At 37.0% G+C, this 22,445-nt stretch overlaps 1 protein-coding gene across 18 annotated transcripts in view; it reads left to right on the top strand.

Annotated features, from left to right (window-relative positions):
• DZIP3 (DAZ interacting zinc finger protein 3) overlaps nt 1-22,445 on the top strand; it is a 120,762-nt gene that overhangs the window by 82,940 nt on the left and 15,377 nt on the right. For 11 of the 18 annotated variants that reach the window (XM_040225046.1, XM_040225021.1, XM_040225062.1 and 8 more), the window contains 9 exons: nt 3,024-3,049; nt 7,646-7,811; nt 9,834-9,953; nt 10,050-10,177; nt 12,152-12,220; nt 14,628-14,724; nt 17,666-17,769; nt 19,554-19,641; nt 21,866-21,967. In XM_040225046.1, the coding sequence (XP_040080980.1) occupies nt 3,024-3,049; nt 7,646-7,811; nt 9,834-9,953; nt 10,050-10,177; nt 12,152-12,220; nt 14,628-14,724; nt 17,666-17,769; nt 19,554-19,641; nt 21,866-21,967 (900 nt within the window). The remainder of the gene's footprint in view (nt 1-3,023; nt 3,050-7,645; nt 7,812-9,833; nt 9,954-10,049; nt 10,178-12,151; nt 12,221-14,627; nt 14,725-17,665; nt 17,770-19,553; nt 19,642-21,865; nt 21,968-22,445) is intronic. The other 7 variants (XM_040225114.1, XM_040225006.1, XM_040225069.1 and 4 more) reach the window with 5 other exon arrangements.

The raw sequence follows: 22,445 nt of genomic DNA, 5'->3' as shown, positions 1-22,445 counted from the left end.
GGTTGCCATTTCCTTTTCCAGGAGATCTTCCCAACCCAGGGATTGAACCTGGGTCTCCCACATGCAGGCAGAGGCTTTACCATCTGAGCCACCAGGGAAGACTCTTATATGTACCAGGAAATCAAAAAATCTGTGTGACTTGTTTTATTACAATATTCACCTTATTGAGGTTGTCTGGAACCAAACCTTCATTACATCTAAGGTATGCCTATAATTATTTCTTCAGTTTGTTTAGTTCCTTATGGAGAAGGAAATGGCAACCCACTCCAGTGTTCTTGCCTGGAGAATCCCATGGACAGAGAGGCCTGGTGGGCTGCGGTCTATGGAGTTGAAAAGATTTGGACATGACTAAGCAACTAACACATGCCATTTCAGCTTTGGAAAAGTTTCATAAGAATGATGTACTTTTGGGTAGCTGGGGAACTTATTATATTAGTTGTATTCATTCAGTTCAGTTCAGTTCAGTTCAGTCACTAGTGGTGTCTGACTGTTTGCAACCCCATGAACCGAAGCACGCCAGGCCTCCGTGTCCATCACCAGCTCTCGGAGTTCACTCACACTCATGTCCATCGAGTCGGTGATGCCATCCAGCCATCGCATCCTCTGTCGTCCCCTTCTCCTCCTGCCCCCAATTCCTCCCAGCATCAGGGTCCTCCCCAGTGAGTCTACTCTTCGCATCAGGTGGCCAAAGTATTTGAGTTTCAGCTTCAGCATCAGTTCTTCCAATGAACACCCAGGACTGATCTCCTTTAGGATGGACTGGTTGGATCTCCTTGCAGTCTAAGGAATTCTCAAGAGTCTTATCCAACACCACAGTTGAAAAGCATCAATTCTTTGGCGCTCAGCTTTCTACACAGTCCACCTCTCACATCCATACATGACCACTGGAAAAACCATAGCCTTGACTAGACAGACCTTTGTTGGCAAAGTAATATCTCTGCTTTTCAATATGCTATCTAGGTTGGTCATAACTTTCCTTCCAAGATGTATTCATTATGAACAACCAAAGCTCTTTTCAATTTAGTTATTCAGGTACACTCAAGGCAGGAGTTGATAATTCTAAATTGTAGAATCAAATTGGCACTGGACATTGATCAGACAATGAAATGCAAAAATCCTCTTAGTATGCAGATGATAAAGCAAAACAAATTCGTAAGTTTATCATAGAATCTGTGGGGAAAGAGACCAGAATTTTTCTGTAAACAAGAGATGATAGTAGAAATTAATATTGTAATTTACATGACAATAATTGATACTCTTAGTAGAAGGGTGATATATGAGTAATTAATATGTTGTGTCATTGATATTACCTTTATTTAATGGGTTGCCTTTATAGTTTTTTTTTTTTATTTATTTATTTTTTATTTTACTTTACAATTCTGTATTGGTTTTGCCATACATTGACATGAATCCACCACGGGTGTACATGCGTTCCCAAACCTGAACCCCCCTCCCACCGCCCTCCCCACAACATCTCTCTGGGTCATCCCCTCGTACCAGCCTCAAGCGTGCCATATCCTGCATCGGACATAGACTGGCAATTCGATTCTTACATGATATTATACGTGTTTCAATACCATTCTCCCAAGTCATCTCACCCTCTCCCTCTCCCACTGAGTCCAAAAGTCCGTTATACACATCTGTGTCTTTTTTGCTGTCCTGCATACAGGGTCATCATTGCCATCTTTCTAAATTCCATATATATGTGTTAGTATACTGTATTGGTGTTTTTCTTTCTGGCTTACTTCACTCTGTATAATTGGCTCCAGTTTCATCCATCTCAACAGAACTGATTCAAATGTATTCTTTTTAACGGCTGAGTATATAGTTTTGTTTTAATGAAAATAAAATTTAGGGCTATTTAACTTTTCCTCCCAGTTGTGATCTCTCTAGCATTTTTTTCCCTGTAAGATTCTTAGTATATCAGTCTGCTTTCTCTTTACATGTCAATTTTTCAAGAACACTTGTAATTAGTGTCAGATTTCATAAATAAGAATTACATATACCTTGTCCTAAGATATAGCAATAGATACAAACTCAACCTCATTTCCGTTATCTGAATCAGTGATTTGTGTGTGTGTGTGTGTGTGTTTCATGACTCAGTGGTTAGATAACAAAATCGATTTGGTAGGCCACTGCTATAATTTTAGAAAAGGAAAAGAATTAGTATGAATAAAAAAATTCTAGAGTTCCTCATGCATTGTCTTAGTTTAGGCTGCTATAGCAAACTACCATAGATTGGATGGCTTAAACAAGATTTTTCTTTTTCACGGTTCTGGAGGCTGAGAAATTTAAGATCAAGGTGCTAACCAATTCAGTGTCTGGTGAAGGCCCTCTTCTTAATATGCAGACAGCTACCTTTTTGCTATATTATCACATGTTGGAGAAAGAGTGAGTGAGCATGCACAAACAAGCAAGCTAGTTCTCTGATCTCTTTTTATAATGGCACTGATCCTGTCATCAAGGTTCCACATCATCTAAACCTAATTACCTCTCAATGGCCATACCTCCAATTACCATCACATTGAGAGTTAGGGTTTCAATGTAAGAATTCTGGAGACACACAAGCATGCAGTCCATAACACACATAATATGAGTAACATTTGTTTCATGGAACTTATATTTCAGTTTTATGCTTGTGGATAAAAATAGCTATGTAAGTGCATTTAAGTCATAATGTAAAATATATTTATTTTGGTTGTGGTCAGAAAGCGTGGTGGTGGTGGTGGTGTAGTCACTAAATTGTGTCCAGCCCTTGTGACCCCATGGACTGTAGCCTGCTGGGCTCCTCTATCCATGAGATTTCCCAGCCAAGAATACTAGAGTGGGAGTGCCATGCCTTTCATCAGGGGGTCTTCCCAACCCATGAATCAAACCCACGTCTCCTGCATTGCAGGCATATTCTTTACCTTTGAGCCATCAAGGATCCCTCAAAAACTTGAGAAATGTCTAAATTCAGTTAGATCACTGTACTGTACCAACATAGTTAATATGTAATACTAATTCTTGATGTTATTTTTCAGAATAAGGAGTCAAAAGAAGAGCAAGTGTAAGTATTTATTTCATTTAAAAAATTTTTCTTAGTACTTTCCAAGTGTGCTTTACCAGTATGACACAACCTTGCTTTGGTACATATTCTCAGAATATGGTAATATTCTTAAGAGAAGAAAATACAGTTTTTTTATCTTAATAAGTTTTGGGGTTTTTTATTGAAAGTGACAGAAAGTTAAATTATCACTTGTTTTGGGAGAATAGAATCTCTTACCATTTTTCTGTGTGGCTACTCAAGAGTCATCCAGTGCTAACTGCTTTATTCAAGGACTAAATTTGTTTCCAGCATAAAATCTTTTAAAATACAGTCTATATTATAGTTAGCCAATGTAGACGAAATAAAACTTAACCTTAAAGACAGATTATCTTTTGTCCCAGTAACCCCTTTTACAAAAAGAGTTTCATGTGATTTGGTTTAATTAATCTAAGATGTCTTATTTTTTTATAATCCCAGTTGTTAACAGTGAATTTTGAACCTTTACTTAGCACCTTTTAATGCCTGAAGATAACTGTGAGCTATATTCTCCAGCAACATGATTAATGACAGTGTAGTAGAGGAAGGAAGTAGGGGAGACATCCCATGAAGAGATCAGTTAAAAGTTTTGTTAACTGAAAAGTAGTAGCTGTAGAGAACTCTCTGTAAGGACATACTTATCTTTAAAATGGTAACAAGAACATACTTTGTTAGCTTTAAAGCATCTTGTAGTTGATATTTTCTCATTGATAATGGACATGATCCACTTGGTACATTAATAGTTCATCATTCAAGATGGGTTTTCACTTTCTCTGTCAACAAGTTGAGCCACTAAACTGATAGTGTGTGTCTGTGTCTTTTCAAGGTTATGTCTGTTGTTCAATCACGAAGTCTTGTCTGACTCTTTGTGACCCCGTGGACTGCAGCACACCAGGCTTCCCTGTCCTTCACTATCTCCCAGAGTTTGCTCAAATTCATGTCCATTGAGTCAGTGAGGGTATCTAACCATCTCATCCTCTGCTGCCCTTTTCTCCTTTTGCCTTTAATCTTTCCCATGGTCTGGGCCTTTGCCAACCAGTTGGCTCTTCACATCAGGTGGCCGAAGCATTGGAGCTTCCACTTCAATGTCAGTCCTTCCAAAGAACATTCAGGGTTGATTTTCTTTAGGATTGACTGATCTGATGTTCTTGAAGTCCAAGGGACCATCAAGAGTCTTCCCCAACACCGCAGTTTGAAAACATCTGTTCTTCGGCACTCAGCCTTCTTTACGCTCCAAGTCTCACATCCTTATATGACTACTGGGAAATCCACAGCTTTAACTCTACAGACCTTTGTTGGCAAATTCGTGTCTCTGCTTTCTAATATGCTGTCTAGGTTTGTCATAGCTTTCCTTCCAAGGAGTGAACATCTTTTAATTTAATGCCTGCAGTCACTGGACCATCTGCAGTGATTTTGGAGCCCAAGAAAATAAAGTGTGTCACTGCTTTCACTTTCCCCTCTTCTATTTGCCATGAAGTGATGTAACCAGATGCAGTGACTTAGTTTTTTGAATGGTGGGTTTTAAGCCAACTTTTTCACTCTTCTCTTTCACCCTCATCAAGAGGCTTTTTAGTTCTTCTCACTTTCTGCCATTAGAGTGGTATCATCTGCATATATGAGGTCATTGGTATTTCTCCTGGCAATCTTGATTTCAGGTAATCATTCATCCAGCCTGGCATTTCACATGATATACTCTGCACATAAGTTAAATAAGCAGGGTGACAATATACAGCCTTGATGTACTCCTTTCCCAATTTTGAATCAGTCAGTTGTTCCATGTCCAGTTCTAACTGTTAATTCTTGGCATACGGGTTTCTCAGGAGACAGGAAAGGTGGTCTGATATTCCCACCTCTTTAGGAATTTTCCGTAGTTGTTGTGATCCATACAGTCAAAGACATTAGCATAGCTAATGAAGCAGAAGTAAATGTTTTTCTTCAACTCTCTTGCTTTCTCCATGATCCAATAATCTGGTCCCTCTGCCTCTTTGAAATCTAGCTTGTGCATCTGGGAGTTCCCAGTTCACATACTGCTGAAGCCTAACTTGAAGGATTTTGAACATAACCTTGCTAGTATGGGAAATGAACACAATTGTACAGTAGTTTGAATATTCTTTGGCATTACCTTTCTTTGGGATTGGAATGAAGACTTATTTTCCAGTTCTCTGGCCACTACTAAGTTTTCCAAATTTGCTAACATATCGAGTGTAGCATTTTAACAGCATCATCTTTTAGGATTTTAAATAGCTCAGCTGAAATTATGTCACCTCCACTAGCTCTGTTCCTAGTAATGCTTCCTAAAGCCCACTTGATTTCACACTCCTAGATGTCTGGCTCTAGGTGAGTGATCATACCATCATGGTTATCTGGGTCATTAAGACCTTGTATGTGTTGTTTTTCTGTGTATTCTTGCCACCATCTCTTAATCTCTTCTGCTTCTGTTAGCTCTTTATCATTTCTATCCTTTATCATGGCCATCCTTACATGAAATATTCCCTTAATATCTCCAATTTTCATGAAGATATGTCTAGGCTTTCCCATTATATTGTTTTCCTCCATTTCTTTGCATTGTTCATTTAAGAAGGCCTTCTTACCTCTCTTTGCTGTTCTCTGCATTCTCTGAACTCTGCATTCAGTTGAGTCTATCTTTCCCTTTCTCCCTTGCCTTTTACTTCTCTTTCCTCAGCTGTTTGGAAAGCCTCCTCAGACAACACTTTGTCTTCTTGCACATCTTTTTCTTTGGGGTGGTTTGATCATGGCCTCCTGTACAGTGTTACAAACCTCTGTTCATAGTTCTTTAGGCACTAATGTCTACCAGATCTAACCCATTGAATCTTTCCTTCACCTCCACTATATAATCATAAAGGATGATTTAGGTCATACCTGAATGGCCTCATGGTTTCCCGTACTTTCTTCAATTTAAGACTGAATTTGGCAATAAGGAGCTCATGATCTGAGCCACAGTCAGCTCCAGGTCTTCTTTTTACTGACTGTATAGAGCTTCTTCATCTTTGCTGCAAAAAACATAATTAGTTTGATTTCATTATTGACCATTTGGTGATGTCCATGTGTGGTGTTGTCTCTTGGGTTGCTGGAAAAGAGTGTTTGCTATGACCAGTGAAAAAGTAAGTTTATGTCTAGATACCATAAATGTAAATTATTAAAGGATGAAACAGTATAATCAGTCATTTTGCTTATTTTCACTTACACCATAGACCCAAACCTGGATGATCATCAAATCACCCGGGGAATTTTGTTTTAAATGAAAAATTTCAAAACACACAAAAGTAAAGAGAATAATAACAATATATCTATGTTTGTAGGTATGCCTATCATCCTGATTTTACAGTTTTCATTGTTTTCCCACATTTGCTTCATTCTTCCCTTCACATTTATTTTTTGAATGTTTTCAGTCTCAAAACTGTATAATTTTATCTATATATGCTTCAGTTTACATCTCTTTGATAGAAGAATATTTTCCTATATTATCACAATGCTATTATCATACTTTAAAAATTTAGAAGTAACCTTTTCTAGCTTTTCAAAAGTATAAATTCATATTTTTGCATCTGTTATGGTTTCAGGAAGAATATAAATTTTTAAAAACTGTTGAAGTAATATGGAAAACTGAGTTTTGGAATGGTGGTCTAAACAAGTAATTTATTTCATTGAACTTTCCAAAATGTTAGTTAGTCTAGAATACTTCAGTGATATGTAATGACTGTTCTGTAGTGTTTTACAAGTTATTCTACAAGCATAATATGTCCTTTTTTCTAGATCTCATTGACCTAAAATAAGTACTAATGCATCTATTTTCTTTCTATTTGCTAATAAAGTCAAGTAATTTATATCATACTGTATGTAAAAGTACTATTTCTTGTATTATTCAGCAAGATTAGGAAGGAAATTCATAGCTACTAAATAGTAGGCCAACTGAAATGATACTAGCATTCATTTAAATTTTAGACACAGGTATAAAAATGAGTTAATTGCCATTGTACTTATAGTATTTCCTTTCTTTTCTCAGTGGTTTCTAGTTACTGAAATTCATTATCACTACAGTTTTTTTTTTTTAAATAAAATCTTGTTACAAAAAAAAAAAAAAAACCTGTTACAAAACAGACCCCCATCTTAAATCTGCTTTATGTATGTTACTATTCAGAACCCTCTATTTAAATGTAGATGAGACCTAAGTACTGAAGTTGATCAAACCAACCTGCCTGTCAGGAATGCTGTAATGAGTAAATAATATAGCAGATGTGGAAATGCTTGTCAATATTTCCCAAAGTATTGTTTCTCAAAGTAACTGATGTTAATAATTATAACTTGAAAAATGAACTCCATGGTCTCATAATTCTTAGAAGCACTACTATGAACAGAATAGGTACCTCAATTGAGTGCTATCTCAAATATGCTAAAATTCATTGTGAGTCTCCAAAAGAAATACATGGTATCGGCACTGTCCAAATTTTGAACCTTTCTGATCTAAGCATCTCACGAGACCAGTTAATTTGGGAAATAATGGCTTAGATGAAAAACACTATACAGTTATAAAAAGTCACATTGGTTATGTTACCACTATAGCCCAAATATGATAGGAAAGGAAGAGCAGTTGAAGAAAGAACAAGCAAATCTGTATGCAATCAGTAGATTTATGAAAGATGATGCAAGCAATATTCAAGAAGATTCTACGACTGAAGACAAGTTCTATAGTCTGGATGAAATGCATATTCTGGACATGATACAGCAGGTAAGCCTGATTGGAGAGGGTACAGTCCTGCCTTCCTTTTTCTAGAATAATTGTTAACGATTTCCTCCCCATGACTCTTTGAACATCATATTAACCTAGTGATTTATGTTGTGTTTGTGAGGAAAAAGAAAAAGTAGGAAAGGAGGGACAGAGGGATGGCTGACATAAAAAAGAACTCTGCTGCTGCTGCTGCTAAGTCGCTTCAGTTGTGTTTGATTCTGTGCGACCCCATAGACGGCAGCCCACCAGGGCCCCCCATCCCTGGGACTCTCCAGGCAAGAACACTGCAGTGGGTTGCCATTTCCTTCTCCAGTGCATGAAAGTGAAAAGTGAAAGAGAAGTCACTCAGTCGTGTCCGACTCTTAGCGACCCCATGGACTGCAGCCCACCAGGCTTCTCCGTCCATGGGATTTTCCAAGAGTACTGGAGTGGGGTGCCATTGCCTTCTCTGTAGAAAAAAAGAACTCTAGGAACAGGAAACTCTTCACTTTAGTCCTCAAACCATTTCCTGATTTTAAGTATCGGTCAGAGTTGATTACAAATGCATACCTTATAAAGAGTTTTCAAATAACACAAGGAAGAAAAAATACCCTAGCACAATCCCATTGGATTAAATTTCATTAGGAAAATAGCTTTATAAAACAAAGCTACTTTCATTTTTTAGATAATTAAACTTGGCTGTTACAAAGAAATACCTACAAAACTATTAATAGCAACACTTTTGGGGGGTTCCTTTCCTGTTAGTAGTCAGTGCTGGGGATGACGTACATATATGAAGGTGCACATGAGCATGATCTATGTGCTCAACAGAGCACTTCATGAGACAAAACTATGAAAGCTCGTTTGTTTTTTTTTTGATAAACCACAGGATTTACTTACCCATAATAATTTTATACTGAGATAATTTTATGATAACCTGTTCCAGGGTTTAAGTATAATATATAGTATATATTATCAATAATATTGATTGTCTAAGGAAACAGTGCAAATGATTCTCTGATAGTACATTAGTATGACTGTCATATCTTTCTGTCTCCTTTCCAATTAAAATACATAAAGTTTAACTGAAATGACATATTCTAGGCTTTAGATGTCACACTAAGGTTTAAATGTGGGGTCTTTAGTTTTCATTCAACAGCTATGAGAACTCAAAAATAGAATCAAAATGTCACACACATTTTGAAAAATGTTTATTCATTCATTTATTCAAAAAGCATTTAGCACCTACTTTGTGTCAAGAGGTATGCCAAGATATGGTCCCTGTGATGATAGTGTTTATAATCCAGTAGATAAATTGAACATTAACCTAAGGTGATAATTCCTAAGGTAATAATTAGGTACTTGAGCAATCAAGATTGCCTGAGTTAGAATTCGGGCTCTTTCACTTACTGTGTGACCTTGGGCAAGTTACCTAGTTTTATCATCTCTAAAACAGCAACATCGAGTACCTACTTCATATGATCTTGTGACAACAAAAGCATTATGAAAAAAAACTTTAAAACTGGTGAGCTTGCAGTTAACATTATCCAGTAGTAGCAGCAGCAGACAGGTAACTCTGGTATTGTTCAGTGAATGCTGTAATTGGAGAGAGGTAGATTTATTTAATCAGAGAATGATGTTTGCATTGAAAGCTATAATGCATGAGTTAGCAATTTAAATATCCACCAAATAACTAAAATAGTAGTGCTTTTCCTTTAAATAACTGTCATATTCAGTGCTTTTTTAAAAAGTTATTTATTTCTGTCTGTGCTGGGTCTTTGTTGCTGTGTGGGTTTTTCTGTAGCTGTGGCAAGTGGGGGCTACTCTCTAGTTGCGGTATCCATGCATCTCATTGTGGTGGCTTCTCTGGTTGTGGAGCACAGGCTTAGTTGCTCCACAGAATATAGGATCTTCCAGGAGAGGGATTGAACCCCTGGTACTTACATTGGTAGGTGGATTCTTTACCACTGAGCCACGAGGGGCGCCCCCTAAGTGCTTTTTTACAGAGAAAAATAAAGCATTCATATTCCATTTGCTCAATAGGGCTCAACCAAGATAACTACAGAATATGGAGAAACTGAGAAGGAAAAACTCGCTCGACAACGGCAGCTTTGTAAATTGCACTATCAGTGTGAAGTAAGTACTTCTGCCCTTAGATCTCAGGCAAGTTAGAGATAGTTTTTGAAGAGTCCAATTTTTTTCTTTAAATTTCTGAAGACTTGAACAAAATTAGTTTAAATAATATTTTTCATCAATCAGGATTTCAAAAGACAGTTGAAAACAGTGACTTTGTGGTGGCAAGAAAACCAAATGCAGATTAAAAAGAAAGATAAAATCATCGCATCTCTTAACCAACAAGTCGCTTTTGGAATCAGTAAGATGTCCAAGTAAGTGCAAATCTGTTGATAGAAGAAAATCCTGTGTTAAAAGATAATCCCTATGTAGCCACTAGGTGGCATTGTGACTGCACATTAGGAACTGCCAACCATAAGGACTGCACTTGCTAAAAAACCCGCTGTATTTTTTGCCTTGCCAGCTGGATTGAGAAATAAGCAACTGCTCACTCTATATATCAAGCTTTTCATATATTGGCTGAATAAGTGTGAAGATAATAGAATTACATGAGAATGATAATTAACTTTCAGGTCATGGCTCTAATTTGTAAAAATGTGACTAATGATTGGCTAGTTTATAGCATATGAGAATTACATTCCTCAAAGACATCACTGACTCACTTTTATACTTTTTAATGTTGGTTTCTGAGAGTATTTGTGTTTTAAGCACAAGATATTGAAAACAAATCAAATTCCTGGAGAATCTTTTCTCCCCTATCAATCTCATCTCTTACAACCTTAAGTATTAAATACCTAAGACTAAAAATTCTGATTTAATATGGAAAATTAGTATCCTGCTCCATTCTTTTTAATCTAGCCACTGCCTCAAACCACTATTGGGTGAAATAGTAGTATAATTTGTAACATATTATTTTGATAAACAGTGATACCACAAAATACCAGTCATTCATGATGTCTGATTTGAAATCCACTGCAGTTCCTAGAGGAGAAGGCAGTGGCAACCCACTCCAGTACTCCTGCCTGGAAAATCCCATGGGTGCAGGAGCCTGGTAGGCTGCAGTCCACGGGCTTGCGAAGAGTCGGACACGACTGAGTGACTTAGCAGCAGCAGCAGCAGTTCCTAGACTGCTAATAATGAAAATAGGTTCTGGGAGTACCTCAGTGTAAGGAACCCATGATGCCAATTGGAAAATTGGAAAAATGCTTGACAGAGATTTTGGTCTTAAATTTTCTCCCACATAACATATCATTCAACCTCAAGGGGTTTTAAGGAAGAACAGGATGCCATACCTCTGGCAACAAGATATCACTTGCAAACACTTTCAGGTTTGTGGACCTAAGATAGCTGGGGCAAACTAAACTGGCTGACATCACTTAAGAAACCACACTTCAGGATTCAAAACTTTGTCTTTTAGCCTGGAAGATAATGACCAATCCATGAATATGTTACATAGCATCAGAGATCAGAAAAGCAATGCCACCCATGCAGCTGCCTTTCTCCTTCACTATCTGAGATGTTCCTCTTCAATTCTGATACCTTACCCAGTGTAAGCAACCAGTTATAAAAAGCTGAGTCCATCAAATTCTCTAATCAAGTGTTCTCATGAAAAATTCTAGCTTGTGTGTTCATTGTGTGAGGACATCAAACATTTATCAAATTCCCACGGTGTGCAAACAATTATGCAAGGACATGTAAAAGATGCCAAGATGTATCAGATATTAACTGTGAGCTTGTGGAAAATACAGATTAATATGAGAGGATTAAAATAACATACAATAGAGGGACCACCACTTCACCAACAGGTAGTAGCTTTTTGAGTTGCAAGTCCTCCTTAAAACTAAAACATCCTGGATAGAACACAATGAACATAGGAAGACTCTGAAAGGTAGAAGAAGAAAGGTGACTGTCTAGAAACCTTGGAACTTGAAGAATGGTGTGACAGTGATTTTTCTTACTGCCTTCCATGTATACTAGACAGGGCACTGCAGAAACCTCCAACATGGAATTGCTAGTAAGCACAGGGGAGGGGGCACTCAAGCACCAAGAAAAGTCTGTTCCCTTTTACCAAATGATGAAGGAAAGGAACATAGAATAACATGAAACCTTTTTGGCACTACACATTTACTCCAGCCAAACACCAGTAGCTCCACACTACCTTCCCAGACACAGGTGCTGTACTCTGACAAAAGATGGACATACTTGGTTCCTCCTCAGCTACAGATAGAATTGTTCTGACTATTAATAACAAATGATTTCTAACATTTTATGGCATTCTTTCTTCTTAGATTACAGCGTCAGAGCCATGCTAAAGATAATGAAATCAAGAACCTTAAAGAGCAACTTTCTATGAAAAGGTAACAAACAGCTAGTCCTACAATAGACTACTGTCAGAGACTAGGGCTTATGAGTTCTTTTCTCTTTATTGCAATCATTACTGCTATCTGTGACTGCTTTATGAAACTGGCTAAGTTTTGTTCTGATTCATACATTTTTTTATAATTGTTATTTTGAGATCTAGTTCATATAGAATAAGATTCACCCTGTTAAAGTATACAATTACTTGGTTTTTAGTATATTCACAGAGGATTACAACCATCACCACTATCCAATTCCAGGACATTTTTATCACCCTAAAAAGAAACCCTGGATCCATTAGAAATCACTGATTCTCTTTTCCCCCAACTTCTGGCAGCCACTAGTCTTTTTTTTTTTTTAATCTGGACATTTCATATAAATGGAGTCATAGAATACATGCCTCTTCTGATTAACTTCTTTCACTTAACATGATGTTTTCAAGGTTCATCCATATTGCAGCAGGTATCAGTACTCATTCCTTTTTTGTGGACAAATAATATTCCATTATATGGATATACCACATTTTTCATCAATTGATGGACATTTCGTTTGTTTCCAGTTTTGACTATTATCAGTGATGCTATTATGAATATTTGTATACAGTTTTTTTTTGTGTGGACATATGCTTTTAGTTCTCTTGGGTATATACCTAAGAGTAGACTTGGTAAGACATGCAGTAAGCTCTGTGTTTAACTTTTGGAGGAACTGCCAGACTGTCTTCTAAGTGACTGTACCATTTTACAATCCCATCAGCAATGTATGAGTATTTTGATTCTCTACATTCTCACCAATACTTGTTATCTGTTTTTGTTTCACCCATCATAGTATTTGTGAAGTGGTATGTATCTTTGTGGTTTTTATTTGCATTTTCCTAATAATTATCTTTTCATGTGCTTACTGTCTGTTTGTGTATCTACTTGGAGAAGTGTCCATTTACTTCCTTTGAATATTTTTAATATAAGATTGTTTCTCTTTCACTGGGCTTCCCTAGTGGCTAAGTTGGTAAAGAATCTGTCTGCAATCCAGGAGACCCGGGTTCGATCCCTGAGTCAGGAAGATACCCTGGAGAAGAAACTGGCAACCCACTCTAGTACTCTTTCCTGGAGAATTCCGTGGACAGAGGAGCCAGGCAGGCTACAGTCCATGGGATCGCAGTCAGACTTGACTGTGTGACTGACTTTCACTTTCACTTTTTTCTCTTATAACTATTGACTTTTAAGAGTTCTTTGTATATTCTGGACACAAGTTCCTTGTCAGATACATGATTTATAAATATTTTCTTCCATTCTGTGGATTGTGTTTTTACTTCCTTAATGACGTCCTTTGAAGCACAGTTAAGTTTGATGAAATCCAATTTATTTTTTTCCCTCATAGGCAAAATTTTCACAGCATTCAATGGCATTATAATTCCTTTTTGTTGACTCTTTCCATATTTTATAATTTTTCCCCTCAAAATACTCTGGCCTTAATGGTTATTAACAACATATTGTTTTATCAAGCTTCTCATAAATGTTTGTCAGATATTGTCAGGTATTCAAGCATCCAGATGTTTCTAATAATAAAACATTGAGGAAAGCCTTGTGAAAAAGTTCCTATTACAATGCTATATGTCCAATTAAATGCTTTCATTGGGAATATAATTTGGTATGTATGGTCTAGTGTTCTGGGGCTCAAGTGTAGGAAGTTGAAATGGGTTAGGAAAAAGAGAAACCTCATAGGTAACCATTTTCCACAATGTCCTTCATAAATAATATCCTTATCAGCATCTCCTCCTCTCTTTCTCAACCTACAGGAATTGTTTTCATTCTGAGGTACTGAATATGAGCACTGAGATAACCAGTAAAATATTTTAATACAGCGATGTAGCTTTATTACAGGGATGGTTGCTATTGTTATAAAAAGGCTTGTAGAACCTTTATTTGATGTAAAATTTGTTAATAATAATAGCTTATTACTTAGTACTTAATATGTGCCAGATGCAAGTACTTTATATATATTATCTTAATGAATGTTTCACAACAACTCTTTGAGGTAAGGAATATAATTTTCTCCATTTTTCTATGTGAGGAAACTGAGGTATAGAGAAGTAACTTGTTCATGGTTTCACATTTAATCAGTTGTGAAGGTCAGATGTGAAGGTCAGATTCATCTTCAGTCAGCTTGATTTCAGAGCCAAGTTTTAAATCATAACCTCTATACTGACAACTTTAAACCTTCCACACTCATGATAGTAAAGGATAACACTAAGGGTTAAGCAGTGTTTCGTCTTGCTTCTATGTGCCGTATAGTTTTCAGGAAATCATTTCCTATTCATTGAATAGCTTGTATCTGTGTGCCTCCTGAATAAAGTGGAAGAGTCTGACCTTGCTGCAATGTTACTGACTCTTTAATTATCATATATTTCAGATCTCAGTGGGAAATGGAGAAGCATAATCTGGAAAGCACGATTAAAACATACTTAAACAAACTGAATGCAGAAACTAGCAGGGCTTTAACCGCTGAGGTAAAAAAAAAAAACAAAACGAGAGATGGAGTTGGGGAGGGAAGTTTTACTTGTGTACTAGTAAATACTAAAATACTAAAGAATTTTGAAAAGATTGTTTTTTGAATAAACAGAATTAAGACATCTTAGGACCAGCCAGAAAAACAGTTCAAACTCTTGTGCTTTTCTTTTGACTCATTGGCGTTTTGTATGTTTACTTGAAGGTTGATGATCTTATGTTGTTTTCCCCCAAATGACTCCAAGAAATTGGTTTGCTTCAGTATATATATCATACTGATTTTGGAAAATTCTCATTAAACCAGGTGACTAAGCCAAATGTCTAAGAATAATACTTCACTGCTGCTATAATAAATCCTTTCTTTGCTGTTTAACTGTATAGATATTTCAAATCTACACACACACCATACATTCCAGTCAAAAACTAACTTACCTCTTCCCCTAGAAAGTCATCCAGTCTCTCCTAAGTTATTTTTGAACACCACAGCTAGGATTTCTCAAAAGAAATGTGATTTTATGTATGTGTGTAATTTTTATTTGTAGATAACCAATCTTGATGTACAATAAAATTCAAATTTTTGGAGAGCTCATTGACATTAAAATCATCACAAACCTTCTCACCTTTGTCATGGGTAAGATCTGTTTTTAACAGAGTACTCTGAAATCCAGAGCTCAACAATCAAGGGTTGATCTCTGCACCAAAAATCCCTGGAGAGTGATGTATTAGAATATTAAATTTAACTGGGGAAAGAAAACAACCTCAGATTACCTTAAGAACTCAAGTTTGTAGACTTTTTCACTGCTTTTAATTGGAAAGTTTCTACTTCAATTTATTAATTTTAGAAATATTTAATGCTGTCCAAGAGTATAGTAAGCTATCTTCAGTGAATATTGAGTGATCCATAGAAAAAAACAAAGGCCAAATGACCATGCATCAATAATACTTGGAGAGACATCAGACTAGATGACCTCCAAGCCCCATTTGGGTGGCTTAGTACTATATGGTCTCATTGTTTTCTTACTCCTTCATCAATTAAAACAAAAGTCAAATAGCTGGACTTCTTTTGAGTGTTCTTAAACTTTGCGGATGATACCACCCTTATGGCAGAAAGTGAAGAGGAACTAAAAAGCCTCTTGATGAAAGTGAAAGAGGAAAGTGAAAATGTTGGCTTAAAAGCTCAACATTCAGAAAACGAAGATCATGGCATCTGGTCCCATCACTTCATGGGAAATAGATGGGGAAACAGTGGAAACAGTGTCAGACTATAGTTTTGGGCTCCAAAATCACTGCAGATGGTGACTGAAGCCATGAAATTAAAAGACGCTTACTCCTTGGAAGGAAAGTTATGACCAACCTAGACAGCATATTAAAAAGCAGAGACATTACTTTGCCAACAAAGGTCTGTCTAGTCAAGGCTATGGTTTTTCCCGTGGTCATGTATGGATGTAAGAGTTGGACTGTGAAGAAAGCTGAGCACCAAAGAATTGATGCTTTTGAACTGTGGTGTTGGAGAAGACTCTTGAGAGTCCCTTGGACTGCAAGGAGATCCAACCAGTCCATTCTGAAGGAGATCAGTCCTGGGTGTTCTTTGGAAGGACTGATGCTAAAGCTGAAACTCCAGTACTTCGGCCACCTCATGCGAAGAGTTGACTCATTGGAAAAGACCCTGATGCTGGGAGGGATTGGGGGCAGGAGGAGAAGGGGACGACAGAGGATGAGATGGCTGGATGGCATCACCGACTCGATGGACATGAGTTTGAGTGAACTCCGGGAATTGGTGATGGACAGGGAGGCGTGGCATGCTGTGGTTCATGGGGTCGCAAAGAGTCAAACATGACTGAGTAACTGAACTGAACTGAAACTTTGCTGCATAATCTGAGAGGTTTTAAAAACCCCATTTACCAGGTTGCACCTAGAATCAATTACATTAAAATCTCTGGAACCAAAGCAGCATTTTTTTTAAGTTTCTGAGATGATTCCTTTGCATATACAAGTCTGAAAACTAATGTTCTAAAATGTTTACCAACCAAGTAACTTTTGAATAAAAATAGTAGAACTTCAGGATTGATCAAAGAGCTTTAATGTGTTATGGTCAGGAAAGAAGCTCAGGTGTACTATGGAAAACAGTGTGGAGATTCCTTAAAAAATTGCAAATAGAGCTGCCTTATGACCCAGCAATCCCACTGCTGGGCATACACACCAAGGAAACCAGAATTGAAAGACACATGTACCCCAATGTTCATTGCAGCACTATTTATAATAGCCAGGACATGGAAACAACCTAGATGTCCATCAGCAGATGAATGGATAAGAAAGCTGTGATACATATACACAATGGAGTATTATTCAGCCATTAAAAAGAATACATTTGAATCAGTTCTAATGGGATGGATGAAACTGGAGCTGATTATACAGAGTGAAGTAAGCCAGAAAGAAAAACACCAATACAGTATACTGACACATATATACAGAATTTAGAAAGATGGTAATGATGACCCTTTATGCAAGACAGCAAAAGAGACACAAATGTATAGAATGGACTTTTGGACTCTGAGGGAGAGGGAGAGGGTGGGATGATTTGGGAGAATGGCTTTGAAACACGTATACCATCATGTAAGAAACGAAGTGCCAGTCTGTGTTCGATACAAGATACAGGATGCTTGGGGCTGGTGCATGGGGATGATCCAGAGAGATGATATGGGGTGGGAGGTGGGAGGGGGATTCAGGATTGGGAGCTTGTATACACCCGTGGTGGATTCATGTCAATGTATGGCAAAACCAATACAGTATTGTAAAGTAAAATAAAGTAAAAAAAAAAGGCTCAGGTGCTATTAGAAGAGATCTTTTAAAATAGCTTTAAGTTTACTTGAAATGTTTGAAGAAAAATGTGTTCTTCTATAAGGACACCTTTCACTTCTTTCTCTTTCTCTCAAAAATCTGTAGGTATATTTCTTACAGTGTCGTAGAGATTTTGGTTTGCTTCATCTAGAGCAGACTGAAAAGGAATGCCTCAGTCAGCTTGCCAGGGCGACTCGTATGGCAGCAAGGTAACCTCTCCCTCTTCCTTAATGTGTCTTGAGCTCTGAGAGCTCACAGGTGGCTCCAAGGTTGAACATAATCTGTGTTGTGCTTTACATATATGACATCAGAATCTTTGGAATGAAGAAGCCATTTTTTTTTAACCCTCAGATGTCATTTAATCACTTTGAGCTTTTACTTTGTTGCTCCTGCTGTAGCACGGAGAAGTCTATTAAGTGCAGTAATTATTAAAAAGCAGAGACATTACTAGCAGATTTTTCCCTTCCTCTACAATGAAGCAGATTTAAAGTCTCAGTCAGAGACATGCATAAAGACCAAATATTTACAAAACAAGGTGGATTCCAACTGAAAACTTTTTATAATTCTTTTCTCTTAATGCTTGATTTTAAATGCCTTTAGAAAAAATACGCTGAGGGAAAATCGGCATTAATACCTAAAACTGTGTTAAAGGCAGTTTGCTACTGTGCTACAAATGAATGGTTTTCAAATTTTGGGCAGGTTGCATAAGATTCTTCTTTAATTTGTAATTTTACCAGGTACATCTTTAAAACTAAGGAATTAATTGAGTTAAAAATCTCTGGGACTGTCCCTATTTTTAACGATTATTATTTCAATATAATCGTCATTATTCTTCAGTTCTGAAGAATCAGAATCTCTGATGTTTAACAAGATTCCTAGTATCTACTGATGTACGTTCAGGTCAGGGAAGCACTGTTATAAGTGATCAGTCTGTCTTTGCTTCCTCAAAGGAAAAATAATGCTCTATAAATTAGAATATTATCAAGCTTCTTTGTATGAGATGATCTCAGTGATAACTTGTTAGGCTCTTTTAAAGTTATTGTGCTGGGTGATTCTGGGGTGGGGATGTTACAACAGATAGAACCTTCTGAAAGGCCACATGAAATCTCTCTTCTAGAGATACCAGACCCTAAACACCTTAAAACTGTTTTACTTAAATTATTTGGTGGGCTGCTTGGCAGAGCTGCTGTGTCTGTGCAATTTATACATTTTATAGAAACAGCAATCTATAATTCATCCTTGCAAAGGAGGTACTTCTTTGTGATTTGCCATTTTGTAGGAAATATCTTTTTCTAATTTACAAGAGAGCCTTATAGGCCAACCATGGCCCTGTGATGTCAAGGTTAATGTGAAAATGGTCCAAAACCTGCTTCCAAGATGAGTCAACATCTTTGAGATTGCTTGTGCACTGATGCACTTGTGAGTGCCAAGTCACTTCAGTCATGTCCCATGACTCTGCCCTGTAGCCTGCCAGGCTCCTCTGTCTGTGGGATTCTCCAGGCAAGAATACTGGTGTGGGTTGCCATCCCCTCCTCCAGGGGATCTTCCCAACCGAGGTATCAAACCTGCATCTCATGTCTTCTGCATTGGCCGGTGGGTTCTTTACCCACCTGGGAAACCAAACTAGATGGCTAGGGCAATTTCCCTACTTGGTCTTCTTTGCCTGCCTTCTTCAGTGGAGGGATTCATGTACAAAGGTTTTATAGTATGTCCTAAAAAATATTGCCAAGATAGAAAAATCTTAGTGTTCTGGAAGCAGGGTTATATCCACTGTTTAGAAAAGAAATCTTGTCTTTGTTTCCTAGTCTTTTCTTAAAACTTTTAATAACAAGTCCTTCCATACAACTTTCTTCCCATTTGAGGCAACTGGTGATAGAGGTAATTTTGTTGTTTTGTTTTATTTACATAAATACTAGGGAACATAATAGAAACTCTTGGAAATCTAAGTGGCATATACAAAGAACTTTCTTTTGTGTTTCCATGTTTGTACCAGCAACCTAAAATCACTTCAATTAAAGGCTGCAGTAGACAGTTGGAATGCCATTGTGACAGATGTTAGAAACAAGATTACATTCCTCAGGGTAAGTCATGAAGTATTTAGAGTAAATTGACTCAATGGTATAGATGGTATACACTTAAAAAACAAAATCTAATATTAAAAAAAATTGGAAGAAAAGCTATGACAAACCTGGTGGTGGTTTAGTTAGTAAGTCATGTCTGACTCTTGCGACCTCATGGACAGTAGCTTGCCAAGCTTCTCTGTCCATGGCATTCTCCAGGTGAGAATACTGGAGTGGATTGCCATTTCCTTCTCCAGGGAATCTTCCAGACCCAGGAATCGAACCTGGGTCTCCTGCATTGCAGGTAGATTCTTTACTGACTGAGATATGAGGGAGGCCCTAGACAGTGTATTAAAAAGCAGAGATATCACTTTGCCAACAAAGGTCCATATAGTCAAAGTTATGACTTTTCCAGTAGCCTTGTACAGATGTGAGAGCTGGGCTCTAAAGAAGGCCAAGCACTGAAGAATTGATGCTTTCGAACTGTGGTGCTAGAGAAGACTCTTGAGAGTCACTTGGACAGCAAGGAGAGCAAATCAGTCAATTCTAAAGGAAATCAACCCTAAATGTTCATTGGAAGGACTGATGCTGAAGCTGAAGCTCCAATATTTTGGCCACCTGTTTCAAAGAGCCAACTCATTGGAAAAGACTGACGCTGGGAAAGATTGAGGGCAGGAAGTGAAGGGGGCAGCAGAGAATGAGATAGTTGGATGTCATCATTGACTCAATGGACATGAGTTTGAGCAAACTCTGGGAGATAATGAAGGACAGTGGAGCCTGGCATGCTGCAGTCCGTGGGGTCACAAAGAGTTGGACATGACTGAATGACAACAGAAATTTAAGGAAAACTTGTTTTTCATTGCAGTTATTAAAGTATGCCTTTTTGAGGTTTGATTACTTCCATGTGGTTGACTGTAGATAGCATCCTAACTCTCACGTGTCTTCTTTCAGGTTCTTGGTTTAGTAAATGGTACATTCAAAAATTGTGCCTCATACTTAATTTTCCTAGAATTCCAAAGCTAACTGTGTTCCAATCATAAGTGAATGTTTCAACTTTATCTGAGTAATTATATGTTTATAGAGTTAAAAGGAAGGCCAAGAATACCTGTATTAGTTTTTAGTGTTAAACTTTTTATGTATGAATAATTACTCCCTAATGCAAAGTAATAAATTCTTAATTATTCATGTAATAGAATTAGGACTATGCTAAAGGTAATCTGTGAAGAGGTAAACCACTGAATATTTATTAGTTTATTCATTTGTTTTTAGAATAATTTCATATTTATATATTAAAGTTGATATATAATATTGATTGTTTTGTGATTCCATAATACTGCCAGGAAAACAATGACATTAAGCTATAAAGAGCTGCCTCAAAGCACTATCTGCTTGTCTAGCTTTGTCCTTGTTGGTCTTCCCTGTTTCTCTCCTGGATTCTTTCATCCTCAGCTTTTAGTGATGCTCAGCATTTTTATTGGGTTTATTAAAAGTTCTGGCCTCAAAAGATCTGCCCTTTGTTTTCTATCTATCATTGTTTTCTTCTAGGAACATGTCTTGTATATGAAAGTTTCTAAATGTTTTAAGACTTTTTCTTTCCACTCTTGTGGGTTGTTTACAAAGTAATATGGAAAGCAAAATGGGGACAATGCCAATAATCTAGAAAGTATGTTTTTAAACTTCAAGGTTGGGAGTCTTACTTTTAGCAAAATCCAAGAGGAAAAAAACAAAGCTATATGGGGAACTGGAGAAAGCTAAAGGTATAACTTTTAAGATAAAAAAATGTGGACATTTAATAAGTTTTTTCTAAACCTTCCCCTCCATTTCTAAAATGAACATTTACAAGTAGTTAAGCTGATACAAATACTTTTTTCCCATATTGATCAGCTAGTATATTATTTACATCTTCTTGATCTTAAGACATTGTTTACTTTAATCAGTGGTTACCATTTGGGGGCTAAAAATTATGGAAACACTGAGGAATTTCCACAGAGATCTGTGAATTATGTGTCATTATACCTTGTCACTCAATAGACACTATAAAGACACAACTATTAATATTTACATTTATGGAGAGTGGTGTATAGAGTTATTTTATGTCAAAAAATTATTTTTATATTATTTTTGGCACACTAGATTGAGAATCACTAACCTGTATTGTACTATTGAAAACTACATCAAGTATTTCCATATGCTATTCCTTTGAAGTTGATTTTGCTGTAAAATATTGTTTCTCTTCTTCTATTAGACACAATATAATGAACAAATTAGCAAGGTGAAGCAAGGGTTTGCCTTGAGTACATTGCCTCCAATCCATCTTCCTCCACCACCTCCCAGTCCTGAGATACTGGTAAGAAATACAGTTGACTCTTGAACAACACAAGGGTTGGGGGAGTGTGAACCCCCCATGCAGTCAGGAATCTGAATACTGCTCTACTCAAAAACAATGAATTTGATAAATGACTACCTAAGAGCAGAAAGCTGAAACAGTTTGGATAGAATCACGACTCAAACCCTAGTTTTTTGATTCCATGTATCAAATGCAAACTCTCTCTGCATTTAAAGATCTATAAAATGAAAATACAGGGACTATATTTGTTAAAAAAAAAATAGGCATATAAGTGGACCCACACAACTCAGACCTGTGTTGTTCAAGAATCAGTTGCATAAGATTTTGAACAATCACCATGCTCATCTTGATAAAATGGTGAGAACTGTAAAACACTGAATAAGCAGTACATTCATGTGTCTTCAAAGTGGACAGGGCACATGTGCATATCATTTGTAATTGTGTCCATTCCTGTTGTATCATCTACAAATGGTATGAC

Source organism: Oryx dammah, unplaced genomic scaffold, assembly GCF_014754425.2.
Source record: "Oryx dammah isolate SB20612 unplaced genomic scaffold, SCBI_Odam_1.1 HiC_scaffold_2, whole genome shotgun sequence".
Classification (NCBI taxonomy): domain Eukaryota; kingdom Metazoa; phylum Chordata; class Mammalia; order Artiodactyla; family Bovidae; genus Oryx; species Oryx dammah.
Note: the sequence above shows the minus strand (reverse complement) of the source record. Positions and strands in the feature narration are given on the sequence as shown.